Raw genomic sequence first — 26,641 nt, forward strand, 5'->3', positions numbered from 1 at the left:
TACTAAGGCGTGGCTTAGTTTTAGGCACTAAATAGGCTATCCCCTCCCCTTCATTATCACCCTAATATGCACCACCATCAGGGGTGCCAGTAAGATCTAGGCTTAGTCCAGTATTTGACCATTTAGCGTGCGGAAAGCTGGGGATATAAAACTGGGGTGGACCCCAAATCGATTCGTCTTGTTTCTTTTTATCAGAGACTGAAATTACTCTTTTGTTTATTCACTTTGCATTTTGTTAAATGATAAAAATAAACTAAAAACTTTTCTGTTTATGAAAGCATTACTACGTAGTTGTATCCCCCACATCTACCTGAAACTTTTGCACCGTACTCTCCGTTATTAATTATATTAATTTTACAGGGAGATAGCCATCTGCATGATTATATTAACATGCAGTAGAAAATTACATTTGAGTTTTAATAGCTTTAATGAGTCCACTGTATTATTTATTAGTAATTAGCCAACAGCACAATATTATATTGTATGACATCTAGGCTAATAGTACAGTGGACTTGAATAACTCTTATTCCCTATTCTAGAACAGAGGATAAGTATCTAATCACTGAGGATCAGGGGTCCTTGAGTTCCCTGTGTAAATAGAGCGGTAGTGCACATGAATGACAGCAGCTCCATTTACTTCTTTGAGACTAAGGCTAATTGTCCACGACTGGCCATTGGCTGTGATTGAACGGAACAGTTAACGCAGGAGCGACACACGGACGTGGCAGCAACCATGCTTCCATGGTCCCATTCATTAAATGAATAGTAACTGTGGAAGAACGGCTGCAAAACTGGACAGGAATAAGACCTGTCCTGAGTTTTGCAACCCAGACTCTCGGCCCAAACACTGATCTATGTAATACATGATCATGGGCGTGGGCCAACAGAAATGAATGAGTCAGTATGCTATCCCAGAAAAACCTGGATAGCACACTGACCTAGCCAACCATCATATGTAATGGGGCCTTACAGTGATAGTCAAACACAGTATTCTGTCAATTCCATAGAACTGAATAGAGCAATCATGCCTTACTATGCATGCACCTGATAACACCTTTGTGGCAATTAAACAAAGGTTTGCAAATGAGGTGTGACAATGGCTCAAACAGGGTGGCAGACATAGTAACATTAGGTTCACACTAACATTTGGGTTAACCTTCTTTGGGTCCATTTGGGGACCTGAAAAACGGAAACAAATCCACTTAAAAAGCGGTTACCCATGGAAATGTGCAGACCCCATACACTATTATTGGGTTTGCCAGGTTTCTGCCCAAAATTGGCAAAAAGAAAAGAATGTAAGTATTCCCTGAAATGCCATAACAACAGTTTAGGTCAGAATTTAGCTAGTAAACTGCTACCAGTTGCCCAACACTATTTTGGAGTTTAGAGTCTAAGGCTTTCCTGAGGCCTTCACCAGTAGAGATGAGCGAGTAGTATTTGATTGAATATCTCGCTCCCAAAGGAGTGCGTGTAAGTTGCCAAACACCTAGGGGTTAAGCGCAGTGAATATTTGATGCGCTTAACCCCTTGGTGTTCGGACGCTTACACGCACTCCTATTGGAGTGAGGTATTTGATCGAATACTACTCGCTCATCTCTATTCACCAGGTAAGTTGGATTTGTTTGCTCGGGACCCAGATCACGAAACCATGGAGCACCAGGCGACAGATAAGGAACAAAACAAGTTACCTCATAGGAAGACAAAGGTAATAACAATCTAGCCAAGGCCATTGCAGAAGAGCAGCTAGAAGCCAAAAACTAGTCACAGTCCAAGCCAGAAGTCAATAACAAGAAGTCAATGCCAATTCCAAGTCAGAAGTCAATTGATGAAGGATGTAACAAACACCATGTGGCAATGCTTTTATATATATCTATATAGTTTTAGCAATAAATAATTATCTGTATTCAACCTGCATTAAATGTTACCAAACCTAGATTTTATTAGATCTAATATAAAATATCAAATATGAAATCCCTTAATGAGTATAAACAGTCAGGAAATCATGACTTGTAGAAATATGGCACGGACCAGCTAATCAATGTTCAGCATGGGGACATCTGCTTGTTAGATCATTCGTAAGCTGCTCATCGTATTTTCACCAGTTACAAAAGCTTTTTAATAATCAAATTAGCTTTTTTGTGCATGTTGTTGTTTCTTTTAATCAATCTAAATTAAATTCAATGTTTACTAATATTGTATCATCTATGTGTTTTAAATATTAAATATATTGCTATAACATGTTAGAGATTTAGCTTTTTTTTTTTTTTTTTACACGCCGGCGCTACAGCAGGCTGCCGAACACTTCCCATTCACTTCAATGGGAGCGCTCGTAACGCCGCTGTTACGAGCGCTCCCATTGAAGTGAATGAGAAGTGTTCGGCAGCCTGCCGTAGCGCCGGCGTGTACGGCTGTGATACACGCCCGGCGTTACTCCGTGTGAATGCTCCCAAACTTTAAACTGAAGTTATGCTTAACTTTACGTATGTAGCCTACGTTGAAACTACACTAATCATTTGTGTTTGCCTTTTTGGCTGCACTTTCAGCATCTTCACTTGGAGCAGTTCTTTTCTTCAGAAATTTATCCAGTGACATTTGCTTTTGTCTTCTCTTCAAAATGTTGCGGAAATGAGTCAATGAAGTGTCATTGAACAGTGCTGCTGAACGACTCGTAGCAACTTTCTCAGGATGATTCTTTTCAATGAATTGTGCAACATTCTCTGATTGTGCTAGCATTGATTTTATTTCACTTGTAGGAATAGATTCCTGCAGCTCCTGTACCTCTTCCTCACTACTGCTCATCTCTTGACTCATCTCAGTCTGTTGCATCTCATAACATGCAGTTTTTCCTTCAAGATCTTGTGGGTCTTGAACGCTCGAGGATTCTTTGAATGGTAAACGAGCAGCGGCTTCACTTTGCAGTCACCAGACGCTTTTGCACACAATGCAAGGGTTAGACGGTCCTTCATGGGCTTATGTCCTGGCATGTGTTTTTCCTCGGCAGTGATGTAAGTCCTACGCGGCATTTTTTTCCAAAATAGGCCCGTTTCATCACAGTTAAATATTTGCTGTGAGACGTAGCCTTCTTCTTCCACTAGCTTAGCGAAATGCGTTTTGAACTTGTTCGCTGCTTTCATGTCTGCACTTGATGCCTCCCCATACCTTACCACCGTGTGAATTCCAGTTCTCTTTCGAAATTTTTCAAACCAGCCATGACTTCTCCTGAACTCATCTTGATCTTCCGACGTTGAAGGTTGATTGTTTTTTAGGTCTGAGAATATCGCACGAGCTTTAGCGCTGATGATTGCTTCGGTTACTGTATCTCCTGCGAGCTCCTTTTCTTTGATCCATGTTAGCAATAACCTCTCCATTTCCTCATGCACTGATGTCCTAAGTTGGGATAATACCGTCATGCCTTTCGCTGGTTTAGCACTTTTATCGGTGTCCTTCTGCTTTAGGATCGTACAAATAGTGGATGTACTCCGTTCGTACATCCGAGCGAGTTCTATAACACGAGTCCCTTTCTCATGTAACTTTATCAGCTCCTGCTTCATTTCTATGGACATCATCCTCTTCTTCTTGTCAGCGATTACTTTCTTGGGACCCATGATGCAAAAGAAAATGGCCAACATCACCGGATGCAAGGGGATTCAGGGTCAGAGAGGTGACGCGCAAGCTCGGCTCGTATCCCGAATTTGAGCTCGTGTGTCGAACAGAAATTTCGCTCGCATTGAGGCTCGTAACTTGGATTACTCATATGTGGAACAACTCGTATGTCGAGGTTCCACTGTATCTGGAAATATCAATATGGTGCTGCTGATATTTCTATCATGATACATCTCAATTTAATACATCGAGTGCACAACAGGTCCCTACTGCGATGTACAGACTGTGGTTCTGCTTGTAGACTCCTGATCTAGAGATAGGTGTGGATTCCGAAGGTGGGTCCTGCCCCCATCTGACATTTAAGTGAGTAACATTTTTAAGAAATGCTTATACTACTAGAAAGCACATCATGCTGAATTCAGTGCACTGTCAGATTTGTCATTATTAGAGATGAGCGAACACTAAAATGTTCGAGGTTCGAAATTCGATTCGAACAGCCGCTCACTGTTCGAGTGTTCGAATGGGTTTCGAACCCCATTATAGTCTATGGGGAACATAAACTCGTTAAGGGGGAAACCCAAATTCGTGTCTGGAGGGTCACCAAGTCCACTATGACACCCCAGGAAATGATACCAACACCCTGGAATGACACTGGGACAGCAGGGGAAGCATGTCTGGGGGCATAAAAGTCACTTTATTTCATGGAAATCCCTGTCAGTTTGCGATTTTCGCAAGCTAACTTTTCCCCATAGAAATGCATTGGCCAGTGCTGATTGGCCAGAGTACGGAACTCGACCAATCAGCGCTGGCTCTGCTGGAGGAGGCGGAGTCTAAGATCGCTCCACACCAGTCTCCATTCAGGTCCGACCTTAGACTCCGCCTCCTCCAGCAGAGCCAGCGCTGATTGGCCGAAGGCTGGCCAATGCATTCCTATGCGAATGCAGACTTAGCAGTGCTGAGTCAGTTTTGCTCAACTACACATCTGATGCACACTCGGCACTGCTACATCAGATGTAGCAATCTGATGTAGCAGAGCCGAGGGTGCACTAGAACCCCTGTGCAAACTCAGTTCACGCTAATAGAATGCAATGGCCAGCGCTGATTGGCCAATGCATTCTATTAGCCCGATGAAGTAGAGCTGAATGTGTGTGCTAAGCACACACATTCAGCACTGCTTCATCACGCCAATACAATGCATTAGCCAGTGCTGATTGGCCAGAGTACGGAATTCGGCCAATCAGCGCTGGCCAATGCATTCTATTAGCCCGATGAAGTAGAGCTGAATGTGTGTGCTAAGCACACACATTCAGCACTGCTTCATCACGCCAATACAATGCATTAGCCAGTGCTGATTGGCCAGAGTACGGAATTCGGCCAATCAGCGCTGGCTCTGCTGGAGGAGGCGGAGTCTAAGGTCGGACCTGAATGGAGACTGGTGTGGAGCGATCTTAGACTCCGCCTCCTCCAGCAGAGCCAGCGCTGATTGGCCGAATTCCGTACTCTGGCCAATCAGCACTGGCTAATGCATTGTATTGGCGTGATGAAGCAGTGCTGAATGTGTGTGCTTAGCACACACATTCAGCTCTACTTCATCGGGCTAATAGAATGCATTGGCCAGCGCTAATTGGCCGAATTCCGTACTCTGGCCAATCAGTGCTGGCCAATGCATTCTATTAGCTTGATGAAGCAGAGTGTGTACAAGGGTTCAAGCGCACCCTCGGCTCTGATGTAGCAGAGCCGAGGCTGCACAAGGGTTCAAGCGCACCCTCGGCTCTGATGTAGGAGAGCCGAGGGTGCACTTGAACCCTTGTGCACCCTCAGCTCTGCTACATCAGAGCCGAGGGTGCGCTTGAACCCTTGTGCACACTCTGCTTCATCAAGCTAATAGAATGCATTGGCCAGCGCTGATTGGCCAGAGTACGGAACTCGACCAATCAGCGCTGGCTCTGCTGGAGGAGGCGGAGTCTAAGATCGCTCCACACCAGTCTCCATTCAGGTCCGACCTTAGACTCCGCCTCCTCCAGCAGAGCCAGCGCTGATTGGCCGAATTCCGTACTCTGGCCAATCAGCACTGGCTAATGCATTGTATTGGCGTGATGAAGCAGTGCTGAATGTGTGTGCTTAGCACACACATTCAGCTCTACTTCATCGGGCTAATAGAATGCATTGGCCAATCAGCGCTGGCCATTGCATTCTATTAGCGTGAACTGAGTTTGCACAGGGGTTCTAGTGCACCCTCGGCTCTGCTACATCAGATTGCTACATCTGATGTAGCAGTGCCGAGTGTGCATCAGATGTGTAGTTGAGCAAAACTGACTCAGCACTGCTAAGTCTCTGCATTCGCATAGGAATGCATTGGCCAGCCTTCGGCCAATCAGCGCTGGCTCTGCCGGAGGAGGCGGAGTCTAAGGTCGGACCTGAATGGAGACTGGTGTGGAGCGATCTTAGACTCCGCCTCCTCCAGCAGAGCCAGCGCTGATTGGTCAAGTTCCGTACTCTGGCCAATCAGCGCTGGCCAATGCATTCTATTAGCCCGATGAAGTAGAGCTGAATGTGTGTGCCTAGCACACACATTCAGCTCTACTTCATCAGGCTAATAGAATACATTGGCCAATCAGCGCTGGCCAATGCATTCTATTAGCTTGATGAAGCAGAGTGTGCACAAGGGTTCAAGCGCACCCTCGGCTCTGATGTAGCAGAGCTGAGGGTGCACAAGGGTTCAAGTGCACCCTCGGCTCTCCTACATCAGAGCCGAAGGTGCGCTTGAACCCTTGTGCAGCCTCGGCTCTGCTACATCAGAGCCGAGGGTGCGCTTGAACCCTTGTGCACACTCTGCTTCATCAAGCTAATAGAATGCATTGGCCAGCACTGATTGGCCAGAGTACGGAATTCGGCCAATCAGCGCTGGCCAATGCATCCCTATGGGAAAAAGTTTATCTCACAAAAATCACAATTACACACCCGATAGAGCCCCAAAAAGTTATTTTTAATAACATTCCCCCCTAAATAAAGGTTATCCCTAGCTATCCCTGCCTGTACAGCTATCCCTGTCTCATAGTCACAAAGTTCACATTCTCATATGACCCGGATTTGAAATCCACTATTCGTCTAAAATGGAGGTCACCTGATTTCGGCAGCCAATGACTTTTTCCAATTTTTTTCAATGCCCCCAGTGTCGTAGTTCCTGTCCCACCTCCCCTGCGCTGTTATTGGTGCAAAGAAGGCGCCAGGGAAGGTGGGAGGGGAATCGAATTTTGGCGCACTTTACCACGTGGTGTTCGATTCGATTCGAACATGGCGAACACCCTGATATCCGATCGAACATGTGTTCGATAGAACACTGTTCGCTCATCTCTAGTCATTATACGGGTGTTCATGGGTAACAGCTGTTTTAGTGGATTGTCTCTCTTTTGTTTGAGTCTGACGGCGTACCCGATTGACGGAAAGCCCAGCATTAGGGTGAACCTAGCCGATAACATCATTACTATTAAATATTTTGCAATGTTAAAGTGTACATAGTGATATTATTATGTATTATTATCCCTTTACTATAATGTCATAGTGTGCATTATCTCTATTCTGTGTTTATTATCCCTATACTGTAATATCTCTGCGTGTGTTAACTCTGGACAGTGACATTGCTGTGTACATTAACCCTGTACTATAACATCCCTGTGTGTATTATCTCTGTACTGTGATATCATTGTGTTTATTATACCTGTACTGTAACATTACAGCGTGCATGAACCCTGTACTGTGATATCACTTTGTGTACTGTAAATCCATTATGTACATTATTCTTGTTTGTAAAGACCAAAACAAGTGTACACGTTCTGAATTTGAGGCTTAATGGGTTTGCCAAGGCAAAACAGGACATTGAAATTAATCTTTAAATAGACCGGGTCCAGCATTGACATGTTGCGGAAGTCCCAGCCACACGTGAGCGCTGAGGTCAGCAGTTTCACTTTGAGAAGACACTGGTTCAGCAGGACTGGACTGTGCTGGGAGGACACTGGAGCACAGAGGACAGGTGAATATGATTTAAAAAAAAAATGTTTTCACCTCCACACTGGCCAAATATTAATTTGCCATGGACAACCTCTTTAAGGTGACTGTGAGAGTGGGGCCCCATAATAAGTTTTGGGGCCATTTTCTTGTGGCCTGTGGGCATGCGCAGTCGGCTCTGCTCGAGGCCTAGAAGTTTGACCCCAGCACTGGAAGAAGACGTGCAAAGAGGCCGTTCCTGAAGAAGATGGAGGCGGCACTGGAGGGTTCTCTCGCAGTGCTGTTTGAAAGCTGGGTCCTGCCCCCAGTGCCGCGCGAGAAATAATTTGCATACCAATGAAAATTGAGATTTCTACCGAACGGTGGCGCGGAGAAGACATCTAAAGGTAGGAGAAGAATAGCCTTTCTTAAGGCTATTCCTACGTTTTAGTCACAAAAAATTGCGTTTTAATGATAGGATCCCTTTAAAGTATTATACTGAGCACAAATGAGGCATGATATTGATTGGTGGGCACTAATGGGACATTATATTGTGTGCTGGGCACTGATAGGATCATTATACTGTGTGCTACCATACACCATACACTTAAGGGTTGGTTCACATCTGTGTTAGTATTCCGTCCAGGGGAGTCTGCATGGAGACCCCCCGAATGCAATACCAAATGCAATTGCAGGCGCTGTGCAGTAAAAGCACACAGACCCCATCGACTATAATGGGGTCTGTGTTCTTGCCGTGCTCTGCCCGTATGAATCATGCGGACAGGAAAGTACATTGTGAACTACTTTCCTGTCCGCACGTTCTTTGCGGAGATCTGGCGGCAAGCACACAGACCCCATTATAATCTCTGGGGAGCCATGTGCTTTTACTGCAGAGTGCCTGCAATTGTGTTTGGCATTCTATTTGCAGGGGTCCTCATGCGGAAAACGGGATGCTCTCTGGTATACATCCAGGCTAAGTGTATGTTGAAGCAGGAAATTCATAATAGCACAGACAATTATCAATGTATATACACCAGTTGTCTAACGCTAAGTTTTGTATGGGGCCCTATGATATCTTTGCATGCACTTGGCTCCCATTCACCTCTATGCGAGATACTGGAACAGTGAAGAGTAGCCATCGGCTTGACTTCCAGGTCACAGCTGTATTATACAGCTGAGACTAGTGATCACGGCATTTGGGTGGTTAGGATTGCCCCTCCATACCCTGTGTACTGTAGAGGGTTAAACACAACACCTACAACTCCTTTACTTTCCAAACCTTTTAACACCATCTTTTGTACCTCTTGTTGGAGCTATTTATGTTTCCACCACCAAGTTATTGTTGCATTATCTCCTGTTTTACAACTTTTAACTCCTATCTACTATGGATTGTAGAGATTCCTCTAAGACTATGTTCACACAAAGGTATTTTGAGCTGATTTTGATGCTAAATTCTGTCTCGGATGTGAGTGGCACATGCTTTTTTCCTTGGGCTAATCGTCAAGTAAACTCATGACAGAAAATCGCTTCAATAGACCACCTTAAACTTCTCTTCACTTTCCGTCACATGACCGGTCCCTTAGGGTGAGTTCACACAGAATTTTTTACAGGAGGATCTGAGACAGAATCCACCTAAAAAAAATGCCACTGATTCATTTTCATACTGCACATTATCACACCTCAAAAACATCTCTAGAAAACGCCCTTTCCTCACCAGAGATACACTAAAGACACTTATTGTGTCTCTGATTCATTCTCGCCTTGACTACTGTAACTCCTTACTAATCGGTCTTCCCCTCACTAAACTCTCCCCTCTACAATCTATTCTGAATGCAGCGGCCAGGCTCATCTATCAGTCTAGACGCCACAGCGATGCCTCCGGTCTGTGCCAGTCACTACATTGGCTGCCTATTCATTACAGAATACAATATAAAGTTATCCCCCTCATCCACAAGGCTCTCCATAATGCTGCACCTCCATACATTTCCTCCCTCATCTCTGTCTACCGCCCAACCCGTGCTCTCCTTTTCACTCAATGACATAACACTTACATCTTCTATTATCAGAACCTCTGATGCTCATATACAAGACTTCTCCCGAGTTGCACCACTTCTCTGGAATGCTCTACCCCGGACAATCAGATTAACTCCCAATTTCTACAGCTTCAAGCGCAAACTAAAGACACATCTTTTCAGACAGGCCTATCACAATTCCTAATGTAAACCCTTCTGTACTATAATTAGAATCCCTAAAAGGAACCCTTCTCTGTTCCAGTGCCCACATTACCCCATATGATATGATGCCGATCAGGCTAACTTTATATGTCTAGGCACCATGCACATGTTACAGGACACGACTGGTGACAGCTCATAAAGTTTTATGTTTGTGTAATGACAGTCACCTCTATTACAAAACTGTCTGACCACTGTATAAGTAATGCTACCTCCGATGCTGCCTCTTGTGTCACCCCCTCTACCTCATAGATTGTAAGCTCCTGTGAGCAGGGCCCTCAGTCCCATTGTATGAAGTGACTATTTCTTTGTAATGTATCTTTTTGTCTTTATTTGAACCCTAAAAATTGTACAGTGCTGCGGAATATGTTGGCACTATATAAATAAAATGTATTATATTATTATTAATTTTAATGGGAGTCAGTAGCAGTTTTTTCCTCTGCTACGACCTATCTTGAGGCAGATTCTGCCATGAAACACCCTTTTTTTAATTGTAGATTCTGAGTCTCACATAGAGCTCACAATGTACATTTTTTTCCCCTTTGTATGTCTTTGGAATATGGGATGGAAATCCATGCAAACACGGGTAGAACATACAAACTCCTTGCAGATGTTTTTTTGCCCTTGGTGGGATTTGAACACCAGGACTCCAGCGCTGCAAGGCTGCAGTGCCAACCACTGAGCCACTGTGTGGCCCCCTTGAAAAAACATTTTTTTTTTTTTTGTAAAAAACCACTAGCAAGCGTTTTTTTAAAGCAAATTTTCCAGGTCCATACATAGTGCTGGAGTAAAAATAAAAAAACAAAAAACTGCATCAAAAATGTGTTGTGTAAAAAAAATGCTTCCTAATTTTGGAAGCAGATTTTTTTCGGCCTGCAAAAACCTCTGTGTGAACATACCCTTATGGTTCCTCATTTGGAGTCTGCTATCTTTGTCGCTCTAATGCTATATATATATATATATATATATATATATATATATATATATATATATATATATATAGTTATATGCTATCAATGGCTTTAAGAATACATTCATTTTACAGGCAAATATACATTATATTATGAGACTGGTTACTAAACTAATGTACTAATATTTGCATCTAAGTATCTGCAAAAGTCAAATTTCTCTCTACTGGACAATTAGACACTAGCTCCAGTGAGGTGAGGGGAACAGAGAGGCCCCGGAACTAACAGCTCGTGTCCACTGTTCTCAGCCGGACTGCTATTTGCAGCGCACACCTCTAGTTGCTAGGAAACAATTGATCTTCCTTTTGTGGCCTGCGCTTTTCTGGAGGCAGCAGGTACAATGCAGGGAGAAGAGGAGGAATTGTCTGTGAGCATTGCCCATATTGTACAGAAACTGAAGGGCACCACACTGCACTGCCAGCTGGAGAAAGAGGCGCGGGTGAGTCCTGGTGCAGACAGCCGGCATCACACAGCATAGCTGTCATGTGTCACATGTCATGTCAGCCAATGGCCACTAGAGGCGCAGTGAACACTATACCTGTACAGTATTGTGTCAATCCTTAGCCTGCACCATTGTCACAGTGCTCATAGCTTCACAATGGAGACATATGATGGAGATGTTTTACAATGGTAAATCATATAGTGTGCTTTGTGCACTTTTTTCAATTATACCTGCCTGCAGTAACGTCTTGTACCAGCCCGGGCTTCACTGTAGTGTAATGGCATTCCTATCAGATGCAATGGTTAATAAAATCCACCCCATGCACATGGCTATATCACATATGCTTACATAGGACGTATACTGTGTGGATTTTTTTTGGGTATCTGCGGTGGCAAAAACAACACCAAATTGTGCACAGGTTTCATTGTGGATTTGTCACAGATTTCAAAGGTAAAATCCACAGTTAAAATCTGCAGAATAAATTGCCCTGCAAGGATCTAAAATCTGCATTACAGGCTGGTTTATGCTGCAGGTTAAAGCTAAGGTTTATGTTGTGGAAACAAAGCTTTTTTTGTTGCAGATTTTGCCTTCATTTTTTTTTTTTTTTTTTTTTAACAAAAGCCAGGAGTGGAATGAGCAAAGGAGAGAAATATAAGAACTTGCTAGATATTCCCTTTGTAGCCATTTTTGGCTTTGGATTTTAAAAAAAGCAGCAAAATCTGCAACAAAAAAGCTGCGTTTCTGCAATGTGGGGCTTTAGCTTAAGGCCGGGGCCCCACGTAGCATAAATGCCGTGGCAAAAATGTGGCATTTTACAGTCCCTGCAAAGTGGATGGGATACTGGTTAATCCACACATTGCAGAAAAATATTCACAGTGGACATGCTTATATTTCAAAAACCATTGTGTTTTTGTAAATCGCAGCATGTCAATAATAACTATGGAAAACTGATGTTTAACGTATAGGTTTCATTGAAGCAGAATAGCTGCAGAGGAAAACTCAGCGGGAAAAAGCACGATGACAAGGGACTCTGTTCACACTGATGTTGATAATGGCCGTTTCTGTCATCCTTCATAGAATGACAACAACAGACATTAAAGGGGTATTCCCATTCACTAACCTGCAGGCTGGCAGAAATCCCAGAGCTCTCAACTCCCCTATCTGAGAAGCTCTGCTACTTATCAGACATAAACAGCTCAGAACTGCTCCCAGCCCCTCCCTCCCCCTCTGAGAGCAGGCAGCTACATCACTTGACAAATGAGTAGATAATCCCAAGGGCCATAGAAACCGAGTGTAAACAATGACGTGAATAAATTAAGATAGCGGCCAAACAAAGCAGTTTTGATAAAGCAATACATTTAGGAAAAGTCTTAAATCCACATAAACTAGCAGTATAGATAGGATCCTTGTGATGGGACAACCCCTTTAACTGGAACAGATGGAGTCTCCCCCCATCCTGTTCCCATTGATAGACACTTTCTTCCATCATGTTTGTTTACCTTTGTAACGGAAAAAAAGCCCATCTTTTTGTTCTGTCATCTATCATTTAATGTCCATTGCTCTTATATCCTGCGTGAACCTACCACATTACTGTAACTTGCGTCAGAAAACTGGTGTGAGTTATAGCTGAAATCTACACCGAGATGTACCAGTAGTGGAACTGATTATTCGGGGTTATCCAGCTCTTTAAAGGGGTTGTCCCATCACAAGGATCCTATCTATACTGCTAGTTTATGTGGATTTAAGACTTTTCCTAAATACATTGCTTTATCAAAACTGCTTTGTTTGGCCGCTATCTTAATTTATTCACTTCATTGTTGACCCTACATTTCTATGGCCACTGGGCTTATCTGCTAATTTCCCAAGTGATGTAGCTGCCTGCTCTTAGGAAGGGGGGGGAGGGGCTGACAAGCAATGGAGCTCCTCAGATAGGGGAGGGGGGAGGTGAGAGCGCAGGGATTACTGTGCTGTCTATCTTCAGCTTTTCCACTTATCAGCCAGTTTAATTTAATTTGGCTGATAAGGGCTGAGATAAGGAGTCCGTTACCTCTGTATGTAATGCAAGCTGACTTAAATCCAGCTCTGCTACATCAGTTTCCACATCAGCTTCATACTGTGGTAATGCATTTACAACCAATCCCTCATTACTACTGCAAACATAGCAGATAGCAGAGCAAGTGAAACCCCGCCCACCAATGTGCCGAGAAATCCAGGAAGTGAAGAGAGCACAGAGCCCTGCAGGCTGCATAACAAGAGTTATGGGAATACCCCTTTAAATTGATGCCTTGTCCATAAGATGTGACCAATAAAAAAAAAAAAACATTACTTGCCTCTCTCCTTGGTCCTCTATTTCCAGAGGTAACAAGTCTTATCTTCTTTATATAGGCCCCTGCAGTCACTTCCCATTTTCCTAGGTGACCACTGGAACCATTCACAGGCTTCAGTGACGACCTATTCCCAAACATCATATGACTGCCGTGACATGCTGTTTTAGGAGAGGTGACCACTAATGCCTGTTATTGACTGCAGCAGTCACCTGGCACAAATCGCCAGGGGCCTGTAAACTGAATACCGAACCTCCTACTCCTAAAACAATAAGGACTTTTGGAGAGGTGAGTATATGTTAACAGCTCCACCAGCAGCCTTATTACATCATGAAAAGACAAATCGGACAACCCTTAATAAATTCCACACTGTCCACTGTTTTTGTAGCACTGCAGATGGTGCACTGCTCTCTTTGGTGGTCTCATTCCAGATGGTGGTTGATATTCTGTTAATTTGGACACTTTTTTTTATTTGTTGGGCGAACAATATAATTATTGAGAACTTTTTTCATAAATGATAAAGGTTACTTTTGTGGTAATTTCTTATATAAAGGTGTGTGTGTGTGTGTGTGCGTGTGCGTGTGCGGGTTATTACTGCCTTCTTTAGGAGCAGCCTTATTACAGCATGTACAAATGAGTCAGACAACCCATTTAATAAAGTCCACTCATTCAGCTTTTTCTCTCAATTACTACTTATAGATGGTCGCCTGCTTTTAGACATTCCAGCTCTCTCTAATGGGTGTAGTGACGTGTAGATAACATGTGACTTTATAGTATTGCTTTGGCACACTTGGTGTCTTATCTGAGGAGGTGACAAAAAGGTGTAAGGTACTATCGAGTAATTTTTTTGCTGTTGGTAAACAGCAAAAGTGGGTAGAGGCGAACTAGTTTCTCGCGGCAGGAAAATGCTTGCAGACTGTAAGACTGGTCTAGGTGAACTGTGGTGAGAGGGGAGGCGAAAATCCACTTTTTTTTTTTCAATTTTTAGTCTCCTTGACATTACCTTGAAGCTCATTTTTAGCTCCATGGCTCGGATCATAAGGTTATAATTAATATAAAAAGTCTATTCCAGCAAGTTCTAATTAGAGAGATGACACTTAGATGGCTTCCTCGTATATTACCTTTCATATCCTATCAATATCAATTTTTCTTCTTCTCCTTTCTCACCTCACTTGAATTTTTGGAATTGTATCTTAATGATGAGTTAATTTATTTTACTACGTATAAGACCAGTTTCATAAGGACTTATTATGACTGTATCCTGACCAGTGTGCGGGTCTCATAGCTTCATAGATCTCTATGACCCTTTCACTTTGGTTCTGTAGACCCACAGTTGGACCAGGTCAGTTGGTCACATGGAGGAAAGGGAAGAGGAACGTCTCTTTGTTTTTCACTGCCATATTTGGCCATAGGCGACCTATGATGGGATGCTAATGCTGGGCTGCTGTTGATTAGGCCCAGAAGGGAGCCTTGCTTATTTTTTCACTGTCCTGCATTGTTTTCAATGGAAGGCAGATTCAGGTGTGGAATTCTCCTCCAAATCCATGTCAAGTTTCTCTGTGTGAATGTACCCTAATGGTTGTGTACCAGTGCTATAGCAGCATTCAGTGTTAAAGAGAACCTTTCACCACCTTCAACAAGTCCAGGCACTGTAATAAGCACTGTGCGACTGATTTTGGCACAATTGATTTTTTTTTTCTCTAGCCCCCACTGTTCCTGAGCAACCAATGCTGCTAGTTTTGATTCCTGATATACTATATAGGCTCTGTACTGTCAGGAGGGTGGTGTCAGGCAGGAGCAGACAAGGGGTGTGATTCTGAGCTCTGATAATTGGATGCCTCTGATTGGAGCTTTAAATCACGCCCCCTGCCTGATCACCGTTCTGGTATTACAGATCTAATTAAACATCACATACCAAAACTACCTGTGCTTGTTGCTCAAAATTGGTGGGGGATAAGGGGCCACACGCTGGCTCAGTGGTTAGCACTGCAGCCTTGCAGCGCTGGAGTCCTTGGTTCGAATCCTGCCAAGGGCAAAAAACCATCTGCAAGGAGTTTGTATGTTCTCCCCGTGTTTGCGTGGATTTCCATCCCATATTCCAAAGACATACTGATAGGGGGGGAAAAAGTGTACATTGTGAGCCCTATGTGGGCTCACAATGCAGAAAATCTGCAGTTTTTTTGCAAGTCTAGAGTGGATTTAACAAAAGAGAGAAGTGCTTAAAAGGGATCTGCCACAAAAAGTATTTATCCTTTATCCATAAGATAGATAGGTGATCGATGGGGATATGACAACTGAGACCCCAACCCATCCTGAGAACAGGGGTCTTGTCCCCTGGTGTGCATTTTCTAGGCGGACAGTGCTCCCCTAAACTTTAATGGGAGCGCCGGAGCCAGCTGAAGTAAGGCGGTCATCTATCTTCAGTGCTCCAATTAAAGTGAATGGGAACATCATCCCCCACCAGTCTGACAACATTCAGCTTGGTTGTGGTCAGGCTGAGTCTGCAGCAGGGAAAACTACCTTCTGTTCTTGTCTCATGACATACCGTAACTCCTTTAATTCATATTTGTCTTTCTTTTTGATGTTGCACAATCTGCTACAAAAGGGCAGATTTTCTGTAACGTGGCCTCAGCCTAAGAAAGCACCTAAAAATGATTAAAAATAATAAAGCTATAACCTTTAATATACGGTACAGTGTTCCAGAAGAGGAAGATCTACTCAGGCCTGTTGTCAGTCTCTATAAATAATATTAAATTGACCGGATTGCTCAGTGTTGGCCATGTAGGGTAGAGTTGGGCTTTTCCTGGATCATTTAGCTAGTTTTTAATACATGACATAATTTAATGTAATTCTATTATTTGAAGCGTTTTAGTGGACTTTTTCCTTCCTGACGGTCGCCTGCTCGGCTGTGTCCTATCTGGAGTGTCCCGACTTTGTAAATATTTCTGCCATACTTGTGATCTTGGCTGTTTTAGGTATCAAGACCTGAAAACCCCATGACCATGTAAGGGTTGTTTCCATTTCTGGTTGTCTTGTATAATCTTTGGGCCGTTTTCCTGTGCTCAGGATTGAGGTCTCTATAAATAAAGACTTATCATTTCTTGTGTTTGTAATTTCTTCTTTCCACCTCCCAGAAACAAGATGGTGATAGTGAAGTTATTACTAACAAAGGCTGCTCTCTTTGGTGGTCTCATTCCAGATGGTGGTTCATATTCTGGTTCATATTCTATTAAACTGGAGACTTTTTTCCCATTATTTTTAATTGATACAGTCCTAGAGTATGTTTTGGTCTTTTTTTTTTTTATTTGTTGGGCTAGTGACATTTTTGAGACTTCTTTTTCATGATTGATAAAGGCTTATTTTATTATAATTTTTATACTTGATGGGGGGTAATTTCCCTTCTCATTACAGCCATTTTCCATTAAAGATTTTATTAGGTTTTCAAAAGCAGATGTAACAAAGACAAAACCAACAATAACAGATATCTAGAACAATGGCAAAGGAGAGAAGAGGGGTTTGGTTGGGTAACATGAGGGGGGACAACACATGGGATGTGGATATAGGAAGAGGGGGGAAGGGGTTGAACATGAAGCTCTGTTGCAGCAGAGTTGAATCACATAAGAATAGCGTAGACTCCAACAATTAACTTGCAAGTGTGGGGGCAGGTGTCCCTTAAATATAGGGTTAAGCAATAAAGGGAGTGGGGAATAGTAGAGGCTAAGGGTAAGTTCACATGGAGATTTTTGGTCAGGATTTTGAGACCATATCCGCCTCAAAATCCTGATCAAAAAGACGGCTCCCATTGAAATCAACTGGAATCCATTGAAATCAATGGGAGCCACTAAGAAGTGAGGTGCTCATTCTTCAGGCTGTTTCACTTTGTGATTCGGCCTGAAGACATTCCCTCCTCCGGACTAGGCCCATTCATTGGGCCTAATCCGGAGCGGAGTACGTGGCTGAATGCTAGTGCAGTGCATTGGCTTTCAGTTGTGGCTACCCAGTTTTTGGACCGGAACCTGAGGCGGCCTCAGGTTCTGGTCCATAAAGCCCCGTCGGAACTTACCCTTAGTGGTAGAGGTCAAGGGGGAAGTGGGGAAGTAAGCCTTAGGAGGTGAGGCGGAGGGGTGAGGAAAGCAGATTAGAAGGCGACAAAGTAGTAAATGTGTTCCAGAGGAGCCATACCTGTTTCAGGGGTGTGGGGGGTGAGCTGGATTATCACTGCTTTGGTATGGCTGATCTGGCCTCACCGAAAGGAACCGTAGGAATTGGCGGCTGTGTTTTTTGATTTAACGAAGGAAGATAGAGAGGAGAAGAAGGCCGGGTTGTTTTCCACAGCCATTTTTTGATTTTCATGTTTTACTTCCCTCCTTTCAAAAGTCATAGCTTTTTTACTTTCTGTTCACAGAGGCGTACGATTTTAATTGCTGCTGTTATTTAAATGCAGTGATTCTCTGGACAAACTACATTTCCCATGATTCATCTTCCTGCTCTCACTTTCTGTGTACTCCTCTCTTCTCCCGTCTCACTTGCAACGAAATTACAGGTAATAAATCACTCCCACATCTGAGGTCACTTGCTGCTGTGATGTTTTGTTTGCTGCCTTTAATTGCTCATAGGGAGGGATAGTGAGATTGAAAACGAAACGTCACTCTGAGGTCTTTGACCTGAAAATAAATCATATAAATAGGGCTGAATTTGCCTTTTTTTTTACGATTTAAATTTTTTTAAATTTTTTTGAGCCCTCTTAATTCTGTGGTGCGGTGCATAATATAAATAAGAGGGTAAAATGAACATTAAAGGGAAAGTTGAAGGTTTTTCCACCCGAAACTTGTCCCGGCTTCAAGTAATGATCTTTTCTATGGTGCCCCTCACTAAGATTTCTGCTGCTGAAAAATCCAGTTACAAGCTTATAAAATCTTAGATCTGCAGGGGCCACACGGTGGCTCAGTGGTTAGCACTGCAGCCTTGCAGCGCTGGAATGCTGGTGTTCAAATCCCGCCCAGGGCAGAAAACCATCTGCAAGGAGTTTGTATGTTCTCCCCGTGTTTGCATGGATTTCCATCCCATATTCCAAAGACATAGTGATAGGAAAAAAAATGTACATTGTGAGCTCTATGTGGGCCTCACAATCTACATTTAAAAAAAAAATAAAAATAAAAATAAAAATAATCTTAGATCTGCAAAAGCACATGTACCTTAAGTGGTCAGGGGGGTGGGGAGCAGCTTCATATAGTCCTTGCTTTAGATCACATCCTGAGGCCGGAATCCAGCTGCACAGGTAGGGCCATTTTAATACAATAGGTGTCCCTGTTCAAACTTTTTGTAAGTGATCCCCCTCCCACATAATTTCATTTACCCATATTTAGCCCCCTCATAAGGCTCATAAGACTCAACCACCACACACACTCACAACCGTAACCGCGATTTTACAGTCTTAGGTTGTATTGATAGCCTCGGGGATGAAAACAGTGGAGTTGCAGTACTGGACTGCGCTGGGAGGCACCGGGGACAGGTGAGTATGTTTTTTATTTTTCTTTGCAGGAACTCTCTGTATAGAATAGCATAGACGACTGCATATGTCCATATAGCAGAAAAAGGGTATACAGATATATACCAAAGAAACACTCATAGGGTATGTTCACACAGCTGAATTTTTCCTGCTTGAAAAATTCGACTTCAGCAATTTGAAGCTGAATTTTTCCACTTGCCCAACTTTTTCATCAAATTTCATACCTGTTAGGAATTATTTTTCTGCCTCCCATTCATTTCAATTGGAATTATCAGGAGGACTCACCTGGAAGATCATGCATGACTCTTTTTTCGTTAGTGGAAAAAATCTGCATCTTCTTTTGATCGAAATCAATGAGGTTGGTTTCAGGCAGAATTTGGAGCTATTTTAAGGCAGAATCCGTTTTGATTTCAGCGCCAAATTCCACCATGTGAACATACTCTCATTGCCTCTGTTGGGTATATAGTGGTCTATGGATATATTTGATGTATGGTACATGCCAGGAGCTTTGCCAGCACACACAGTAAACTTACATTGGCCTCTTTAGTGTCTGGATTACTGTTTTGTTATCTCTCTGTGTCTGTTCTGTAGAATTTCGGCTATGTCTCATAAATCATTTGGTTGTCTCGTGGAAATTGATGGTCGCCTGTGTGTCCTTTTATATTCATCAGTATTTTCTGGAGTTTACAATACCATAGGATGTACAATTTATGTAATACTTATCATATCTGCATTCAACAAATGACAAATTCCATCCTGCTACCTCTTTATACGTAGATATTAAATTATTTATGCTTCCCTAGGAAACTTTTAGATTAACGTGTCTTTGTGTATTCCGCTCTTATCTAATATTAATGATAATAAATACAATGTGTCCAATATGTTTTAAGGTAATGCAGATAAAAAAAATAAGATTTATTGCGTCTAATGATTTTGTGTACAGTAGCTTTATCGTTATGCTCTTTGCTGTGTCTGTGCTTTAAGCCTTAGGCACGCTCGATCGTTGCGGTGTTTAACACATACTTAAAACTACTTTAGAAGAGAGTCACTTTTCCAATGCTTGTCACTCCTGAGCTATTCTGGTCCTTTTTGTCATGTTTTTCTCCATGGCTGCTTTCTCTTGCACCCGGAGAGAAGTTTATTTCCAGTTTGTAGTCAGACGTATGACAGTTCAGCTGTAAAGCCTGGACTAGACTATGCTATTAGTTGAATGATCGCGGTTAAAGAGCGGTGTCGTGACTGTTGTGCAGAAGGAGAATAGGAATTAGGTTTGGCTGCACTCTGCATTTACCTCTATTGAAGTGCTGCCACTGTGCTGTTCATAGAGAAAGCGCAGTGTATGGGCAAAACGCATACATTATGTGAACCGTACAGTACAGAAGTAAGGCTCATTTATTCCTTATGTTCATAGCATTTTTTTGTTTGCATAGTGCTGGCTTTTTTGTGGCCAAAACTAGGAATGAATCCAAAAAGAGTAATAGCCTTCCTTTAAGAAAAAGAAAAAAAATGTAGAAATGGCATTGTGTGAAACGGGCTGTGTTTTTGCTTTTCTTCTTCTCCTTCTTCCTCTTCTTCTCCTTCTTCCTCTTCTTCCTTTGTGTTTTTATGGCTAAATAATACAAAAAATGAAGAGATAAAACGTTTTCCCTAGCTATGTTGGAGGCTGCGTCACACTTTGGGTTGGTAATGCAATGGATCTGGCACGTCTGTTATTTGTAATGTTATTTTATTGTTCTGCTCTGGAACAACGCAGATGGAAAAAGAATCCTTATGTAAATACGGCCTTTGCTGAATTTCCTGTGGCAGTTTTGTGGAGGTCAAACACTGGCCATACTGATATATACAGCATAACACCATCGAGCCCATATCACCCACTGCTTGGCATGACTGCAGGTAAATCAGCAAAGCATGCCAGAGCCACCAGAGTGGATTTATCAGGTGAGCAAAGCTTTCTTTTTTGATTTGTACCTTTGACTCACTAATTTTTTTTCTTTAAATCTTTTAAAGAAGACCTTTCAGCACCCCAAGGCTGTGCAGATTTCTGCACCATGTTATAGGCGCTGCTGCACAGACTCTGGGGCACTTTGAATTAGCTCTCTAGCCTCCCTCGTTGCGGAGTTCTGAGCTCCGTTATTTCTGGCGTCCTGTATGTTAATTAAGCCGTTCACTGTCAGGAGGGAGTTTCTGACAGTGAAGGGAGCAGTGACCTCATTCTGACACTGTCCAGTTAGCAGAGGACAGTGTCAGAGCAGCTTCAGTAGTGTGATCTCGCGACTTCTCATGAGATCACTCACTTTTCTCTTTACGGGACTGAGAAGAAGAGCCGGAGCTATAGTGACATCGCTCCTCCGGCTCTTCTTAAAAATAAATGAATATATTTCTTTCTGATTTCATGTGTCCCGCCTTCAGAAATCTAGTACACATAACCTGTATTATTGGGACAACCAGCCCAATTTTTAACTGTGTTCGTGAATTCATTGCTCCTACGATAGAAAATCCCAATGTCTTACCTCCGGGAACAGAGGATTCCCTCCTGTTACAATTGCTTACTATTATTAGTGATTACTGTATTTTTAATATAGTGTATAGTTTGAGGCTACGGTCACACTAGCGTTGGGGGACTTTGTCCCCAATTCCACTTAAAATATGTATACCAGTAGGATTATACTCTGCTGATTTTGCGTGGAAACCGGGCGGACCCCATTATAGTCTATGGCTCTGATGGTAACTGATTTTTAAGCAGATAGGGTTTCTGTTTTTTGGGTCTCCAAGTGGACCTGAAGAACGGAAACCCGAATGCTACTGTGAACCTAGTGTAATAGAGACTAAGGTGCAAAGAATCCCACCCCATGGCAGCACCTTGTATTGGCTTTTCATATAATTCTTGGAAGAATCCTTAATTGTTTCCTATAATTCTCACCTTTTTCTTTCACCCCTTTTCTTTATAGTTGGGCTATAAAGAGAGTATATAGTTTTTTTTTTCTTTATGTTGATTGTGAGCCCCACATAGGGATCACAGTGTACATTTTTTTCCCCCTATGTCTTTGTAGAAGGGGAGAAAATCCACGCAAACACGGGGAGAACATACAAACTCCTTGCAGATGTTGTTCCTGGCAGGATTCGAACTCAGGACTCCAGTTCTGCAAGGCTGCAGTGCTAACCACTGAGCCACCGTGTTGCCCCGAAAGTATATAGTTCTTGTCGTAAAATGAGTTGGCTCTACGAAGGCCTACTGAGAGGCGTCCATGTACTTGTTATAAAGAGCTTTTAGCCTTATATCCTGTTGTCTAAGAGCCATTTGTTGGAGAGTAAGTGCAATATTACAGCGTGCACTTCAGGGATTCTCTAGTTTTGGCTTTTGGTCCTCACTGTCTATTTGCCTTCATATTTGTGATGGAAAAATGGATATTTCTCCAAAGTACAAAGGCCTATGCTGTTAAGTAGTATTGAAGATTTGCTGTAAAGTGCACCAGGATTGTACTTACGGTTTTTGCCTGTGAATCGGTGCCGCCATATGTTTTATAAAGCAAGATTAAAGCTAAGAAAAATGAGTGGCGGTATTCATTTTTACACTTGGTTAAAGGATTGTTTAAATGGGCACTAACTTTTCAACAAACTTTGCATGAGTCGTGTAGGCTAATATAAACTTGGTGTTTTTTTCTTAGATATCAGGCTCTTTTCCTCCTCCTCCCCCTCTTTTTTTAAACAAACATTTACTTTCAAATCCTTGCTGAATCCATCTTGCTATCTCAAGATGGACTGACGCTCACAAATGTATCAAACTCCTGTAGTGATGAAAGTTCTGGTTTTGTTAGTAGCATTTTGTGAAAAAGTATTGCTTTCTTTCTAGTTCTAGAAGCACCAAGGTGCTCAACAAAAAAATAAAAATAAAAAAATGATAATTTAACCCCTTCCTGCTCAGCACTTTACTATGTTTTGCTGTATATAGTTCATCATCATAATGGTGCGACATTGCAACGTAGCAGACATAGCTGCTGTGTGCTGGCCATATTGTACCGCTGGGTCTGGCTGTAGAAGTCTGAGGTAGGTTTGATTTGCAACGTTTAATCTTTTAGATAATGACACCTATGTATATGTTCACGCAGAGTTTTTTTTGTAGGGAGAGAACAATCTGCTTCTGGATTTAGGAAAAATGTCTTCTCTTACCCCCCCCCGCTCTAAGATTGCAAGATACTGAGGAGTTGTCATAGCTGCCAATAGACATATCAGCCTCTGGGCTGTCATGTTAGGATGCCCTGTCAGAAACAGGAACTCATCAGAATTTGCAGAAATGTGTAATATACTTTGTGTAGGCAAAACTGGACATTAAATGTATTATTTAAATAGGCTGGGTGCAGTGAAAAAAAATGCTCACCTTTCCCTGATGCTCTGGTGCCGCCCAGTGTGGTCCGGTCTTCTCGTTTTAGTGTTGACATGTGGTGGAAGTCACATATGACCACTGCAGCCTCTGCGAAGGCATTTGATATCACTACGTGTGACATGACATCATGGGTCTTTCTCTGAGACCTGTTCAAACGAATCGGCGGCTTCAGTGTAAGAGATTCATGATGTCACAGATGGCGAGCAGTATCACTTTGAGAAGATAAGCAGAACCGGTCACGCTGGGAGGACACCAGAGCACTGGGGACAGGTGAGTGATTTATTTACCGTATATACTCGAGCATAAGTCGACCCGAATATAAGCCGAGACCCCTAATTTACCAAAAAAAACTGGGAAAACTTATTGACCCGAGTATAAGCCGAGGGGGAGAAATCCACCATTGCAGATAAAAAGTCTGGTCATGTGCATTGCAGCTTAGTAACTCCATGGTGATCATAGTAATAGCAGTTAACCCCATCATGTCCCTCACATTAACCCCCTGTGTGCCTCACATAAGAGTTACTGATATGTTGAACATATGGAGGTAATAATTAGGTATCTTCATAATTAAGGTCCTTCATTAGTACCCTCATGTGTCTCACATATTAGTAACCCTTATATGGGGCACACAGGGGTTACTATGAGGGACATGATGGGGGTAACTGTTATTAATGTGAGGCACATGGAGTTACTGAAACTAAATTAATAACCCCAAATGCCTGACATTACTAGGCAGAGTAACTAAAGGAAGGTCCCTGTGTGTGTCACGTGTAGCTTCCTCTCCTCCATACAACAGACATCTTCCATAAGACACAATGAATCCTGGCCACTCATCTGCAGGGTAGATGCTATATCCTACTGTGCTAAAGGACCCCTGATGACGTCATGACCATGTGATCGGACTGGTGTGGGCGGAGCTACTAGGATTTAGACAAGCTTATCTGCAGATGTTACATACCAGTGGCTACAGGACCTTTGATGACATCACAGTCACATGACCTCATGACAAGCCAATCACAGAGCAGTAGCATTAAAGGACCTCCCCCTTCCAGGTCCTTCCAGTTTTCTGTGCTCCGTGGACCCTGACTCGTTTATAAGCCGAGGAGAGCTTTTTCAGCATGGAAAAATGTGCTGAAAAAGTTGGCTTATACTCCAGTATATACGGTATTTATTTATTTTTACCTCCCCTTGGTGTATATAAAAATTTACATTTTGCCTGGACAACCTCTATAATGAAAAATAAAACGTACATAATTATAGGATCACTGTGATCCTAGTGATGTTATTTTTAATGCAAAGTAATGAATACAAATAAGATCTCATTATTGAAGAGGAATTTGCTCCTAGCGCCCGTTATTGTAAAGTAGTAAATGACAGGGGTTGTACAGGATACTTTTTTTTTTTTATGCCGAAGCAGGTGAAAAAATAATTAATAAAAGACTGGGCTATGTGAGGGTCATCATGGACCTCCTCATATCTGGCTTACAACAGATCACTCTACTGTTCAGCCAAAAGTCCTATCTGATAGAAAAGAACTATCCTTACCCAAAAAGTAATTGACAAGGATCACATTGAAATGGAAGTTTCATCAACCCGTTATGGTGTGTTATATACGGTAACTTTCATGTAGGGGTCAACATGGTTACAATTATTTCATGGCACCCTGACTACTACTTTGACACACAATACAAAAAAAAGGTTGTTGACCCCGGGTCTAACAAGTCCCTGTACCAGTCATTCCCTAATGAGAGACATTACAAAACTTTATATGCTCCCCACAATAGAGGCATCTTAAAATACAATTCATAATGGAAAAAATCAAAGTCTTGTATGGCTATGATGAATAAATGTAGGAGTTTGGGCTTTTGAAATGTGGAAATGGAAATAAACAAAAAGTGACATTATTCTTAATCCTCAAAGTAGCTTGTGTTCCTAAGGGGTTAAAACATCTGCCCCATTAGAGACAACTGCAGTATTTCCAGAGTGTGTCCCTGTTTTGCCACGTCCTATTAAAATATATCTCCTGTATGGTGAATATTAGCGATGAGCAAACACTATTTGAAACATCCGTTCTGAATAGCACGCTCCCATAGAAATGAATGGAAGTAGCTGGCATGCGGGGGGTTAAGCGACTAGCCGCCGGCAAAGTCTGCGTGCCGGATGCTTCCATTCATTTCTATGGGAGCATGCTATTTGGAATGGCTGATCTCTAATATCATAACAGAAAAAAAGATCAAAATTACTCAAATGACCTTTTTTGGTCACGTCTGTCCTTCTCTTTCCACTCCAAAAAATTGAAATATTAATGATCAAAAAGTCCAGAACAGCTTGTGCACAGCTCCTAAGGAACTTTAAAAAGTGTCTGAATATCAAAGGATTTTTTTTAAGGCATAAAAATAATCTGTGAACTTCTTATCACTGTTCTCGTACTGAACTGCTGAATAAAGTTAAAGTGGTTATGCTGTTATGGACACTTATCCCCTATCTGCTGGACAGAGGATAAGCATCTGATTGCTGGGGATTGCCGATCCCCCATTGATCAGTAGGACAGGGCACCAAAAATCCCCCTGAAGCCTCTGTGTAAATGGAGCACCAGTTCTCGATTCACTTCTATGAGAATACGTAGCCCCTTTTAAAGTGAATAAAGTGCTGGTCGTGCTAGTGCACCATTCACAAGGAGGCTGTAGGGGGACGGGTTACCATGTACCCAGCGTTGGGACTCCCAGCGATCGGACGTGTATCCCCTGTCCTGTTTTCTGTAAGGGTCTTGTGTATTCCATGCCACACACTATATAAACCAAGCAAAGAGAGGCTGATTTCTGTTTTCTTTTTTTTTTATTTTTATTAATCTCTTTCCATTCCACAAGTAATATTTCTACTGTTTTGCGATGTATTATATGGAAAATTAAATAGGGCCATTGGAAACACAACTTGTGCTGCAAAAAACCCCAGGCCTGCATATGGCTATAGTGATGGAAAACTAAAAAGGCAGGAAGGAAAAATATTGGAAAATGGCCATGCCTTTATTTGGAGGCAATGAGGGTATGCCTACAGAAATGTCCAAAACTGAAAGAAATCCTGTCCCTAATCCCATCGTAGCTCGGTCCTAAATGTGTTAATAAACTGTTTTAGAGAATTTGTGTTGTCTTATTTTTATTTTTTTTAATCATCGATATATTTTGCTTGCCTGTTTTTTCTG

At 42.4% G+C, this 26,641-nt stretch overlaps 1 protein-coding gene across 1 annotated transcript in view; it reads left to right on the forward strand.

Annotated features, from left to right (window-relative positions):
* Positions 1-11,084: 11,084 nt before the first annotated feature.
* Positions 11,085-26,641, forward strand: part of TBC1D19 (TBC1 domain family member 19) — a 118,252-nt gene continuing 102,695 nt past the window's right edge. The window contains exon 1 of the mRNA XM_075259993.1: positions 11,085-11,225. Coding sequence (XP_075116094.1) covers positions 11,127-11,225 — 99 coding nt within the window. The 5' untranslated portion in view covers positions 11,085-11,126. The remainder of the gene's footprint in view (positions 11,226-26,641) is intronic.

Source organism: Leptodactylus fuscus, chromosome 1 (genome assembly GCF_031893055.1).
Source record: "Leptodactylus fuscus isolate aLepFus1 chromosome 1, aLepFus1.hap2, whole genome shotgun sequence".
Classification (NCBI taxonomy): Eukaryota; Metazoa; Chordata; class Amphibia; order Anura; family Leptodactylidae; genus Leptodactylus; species Leptodactylus fuscus.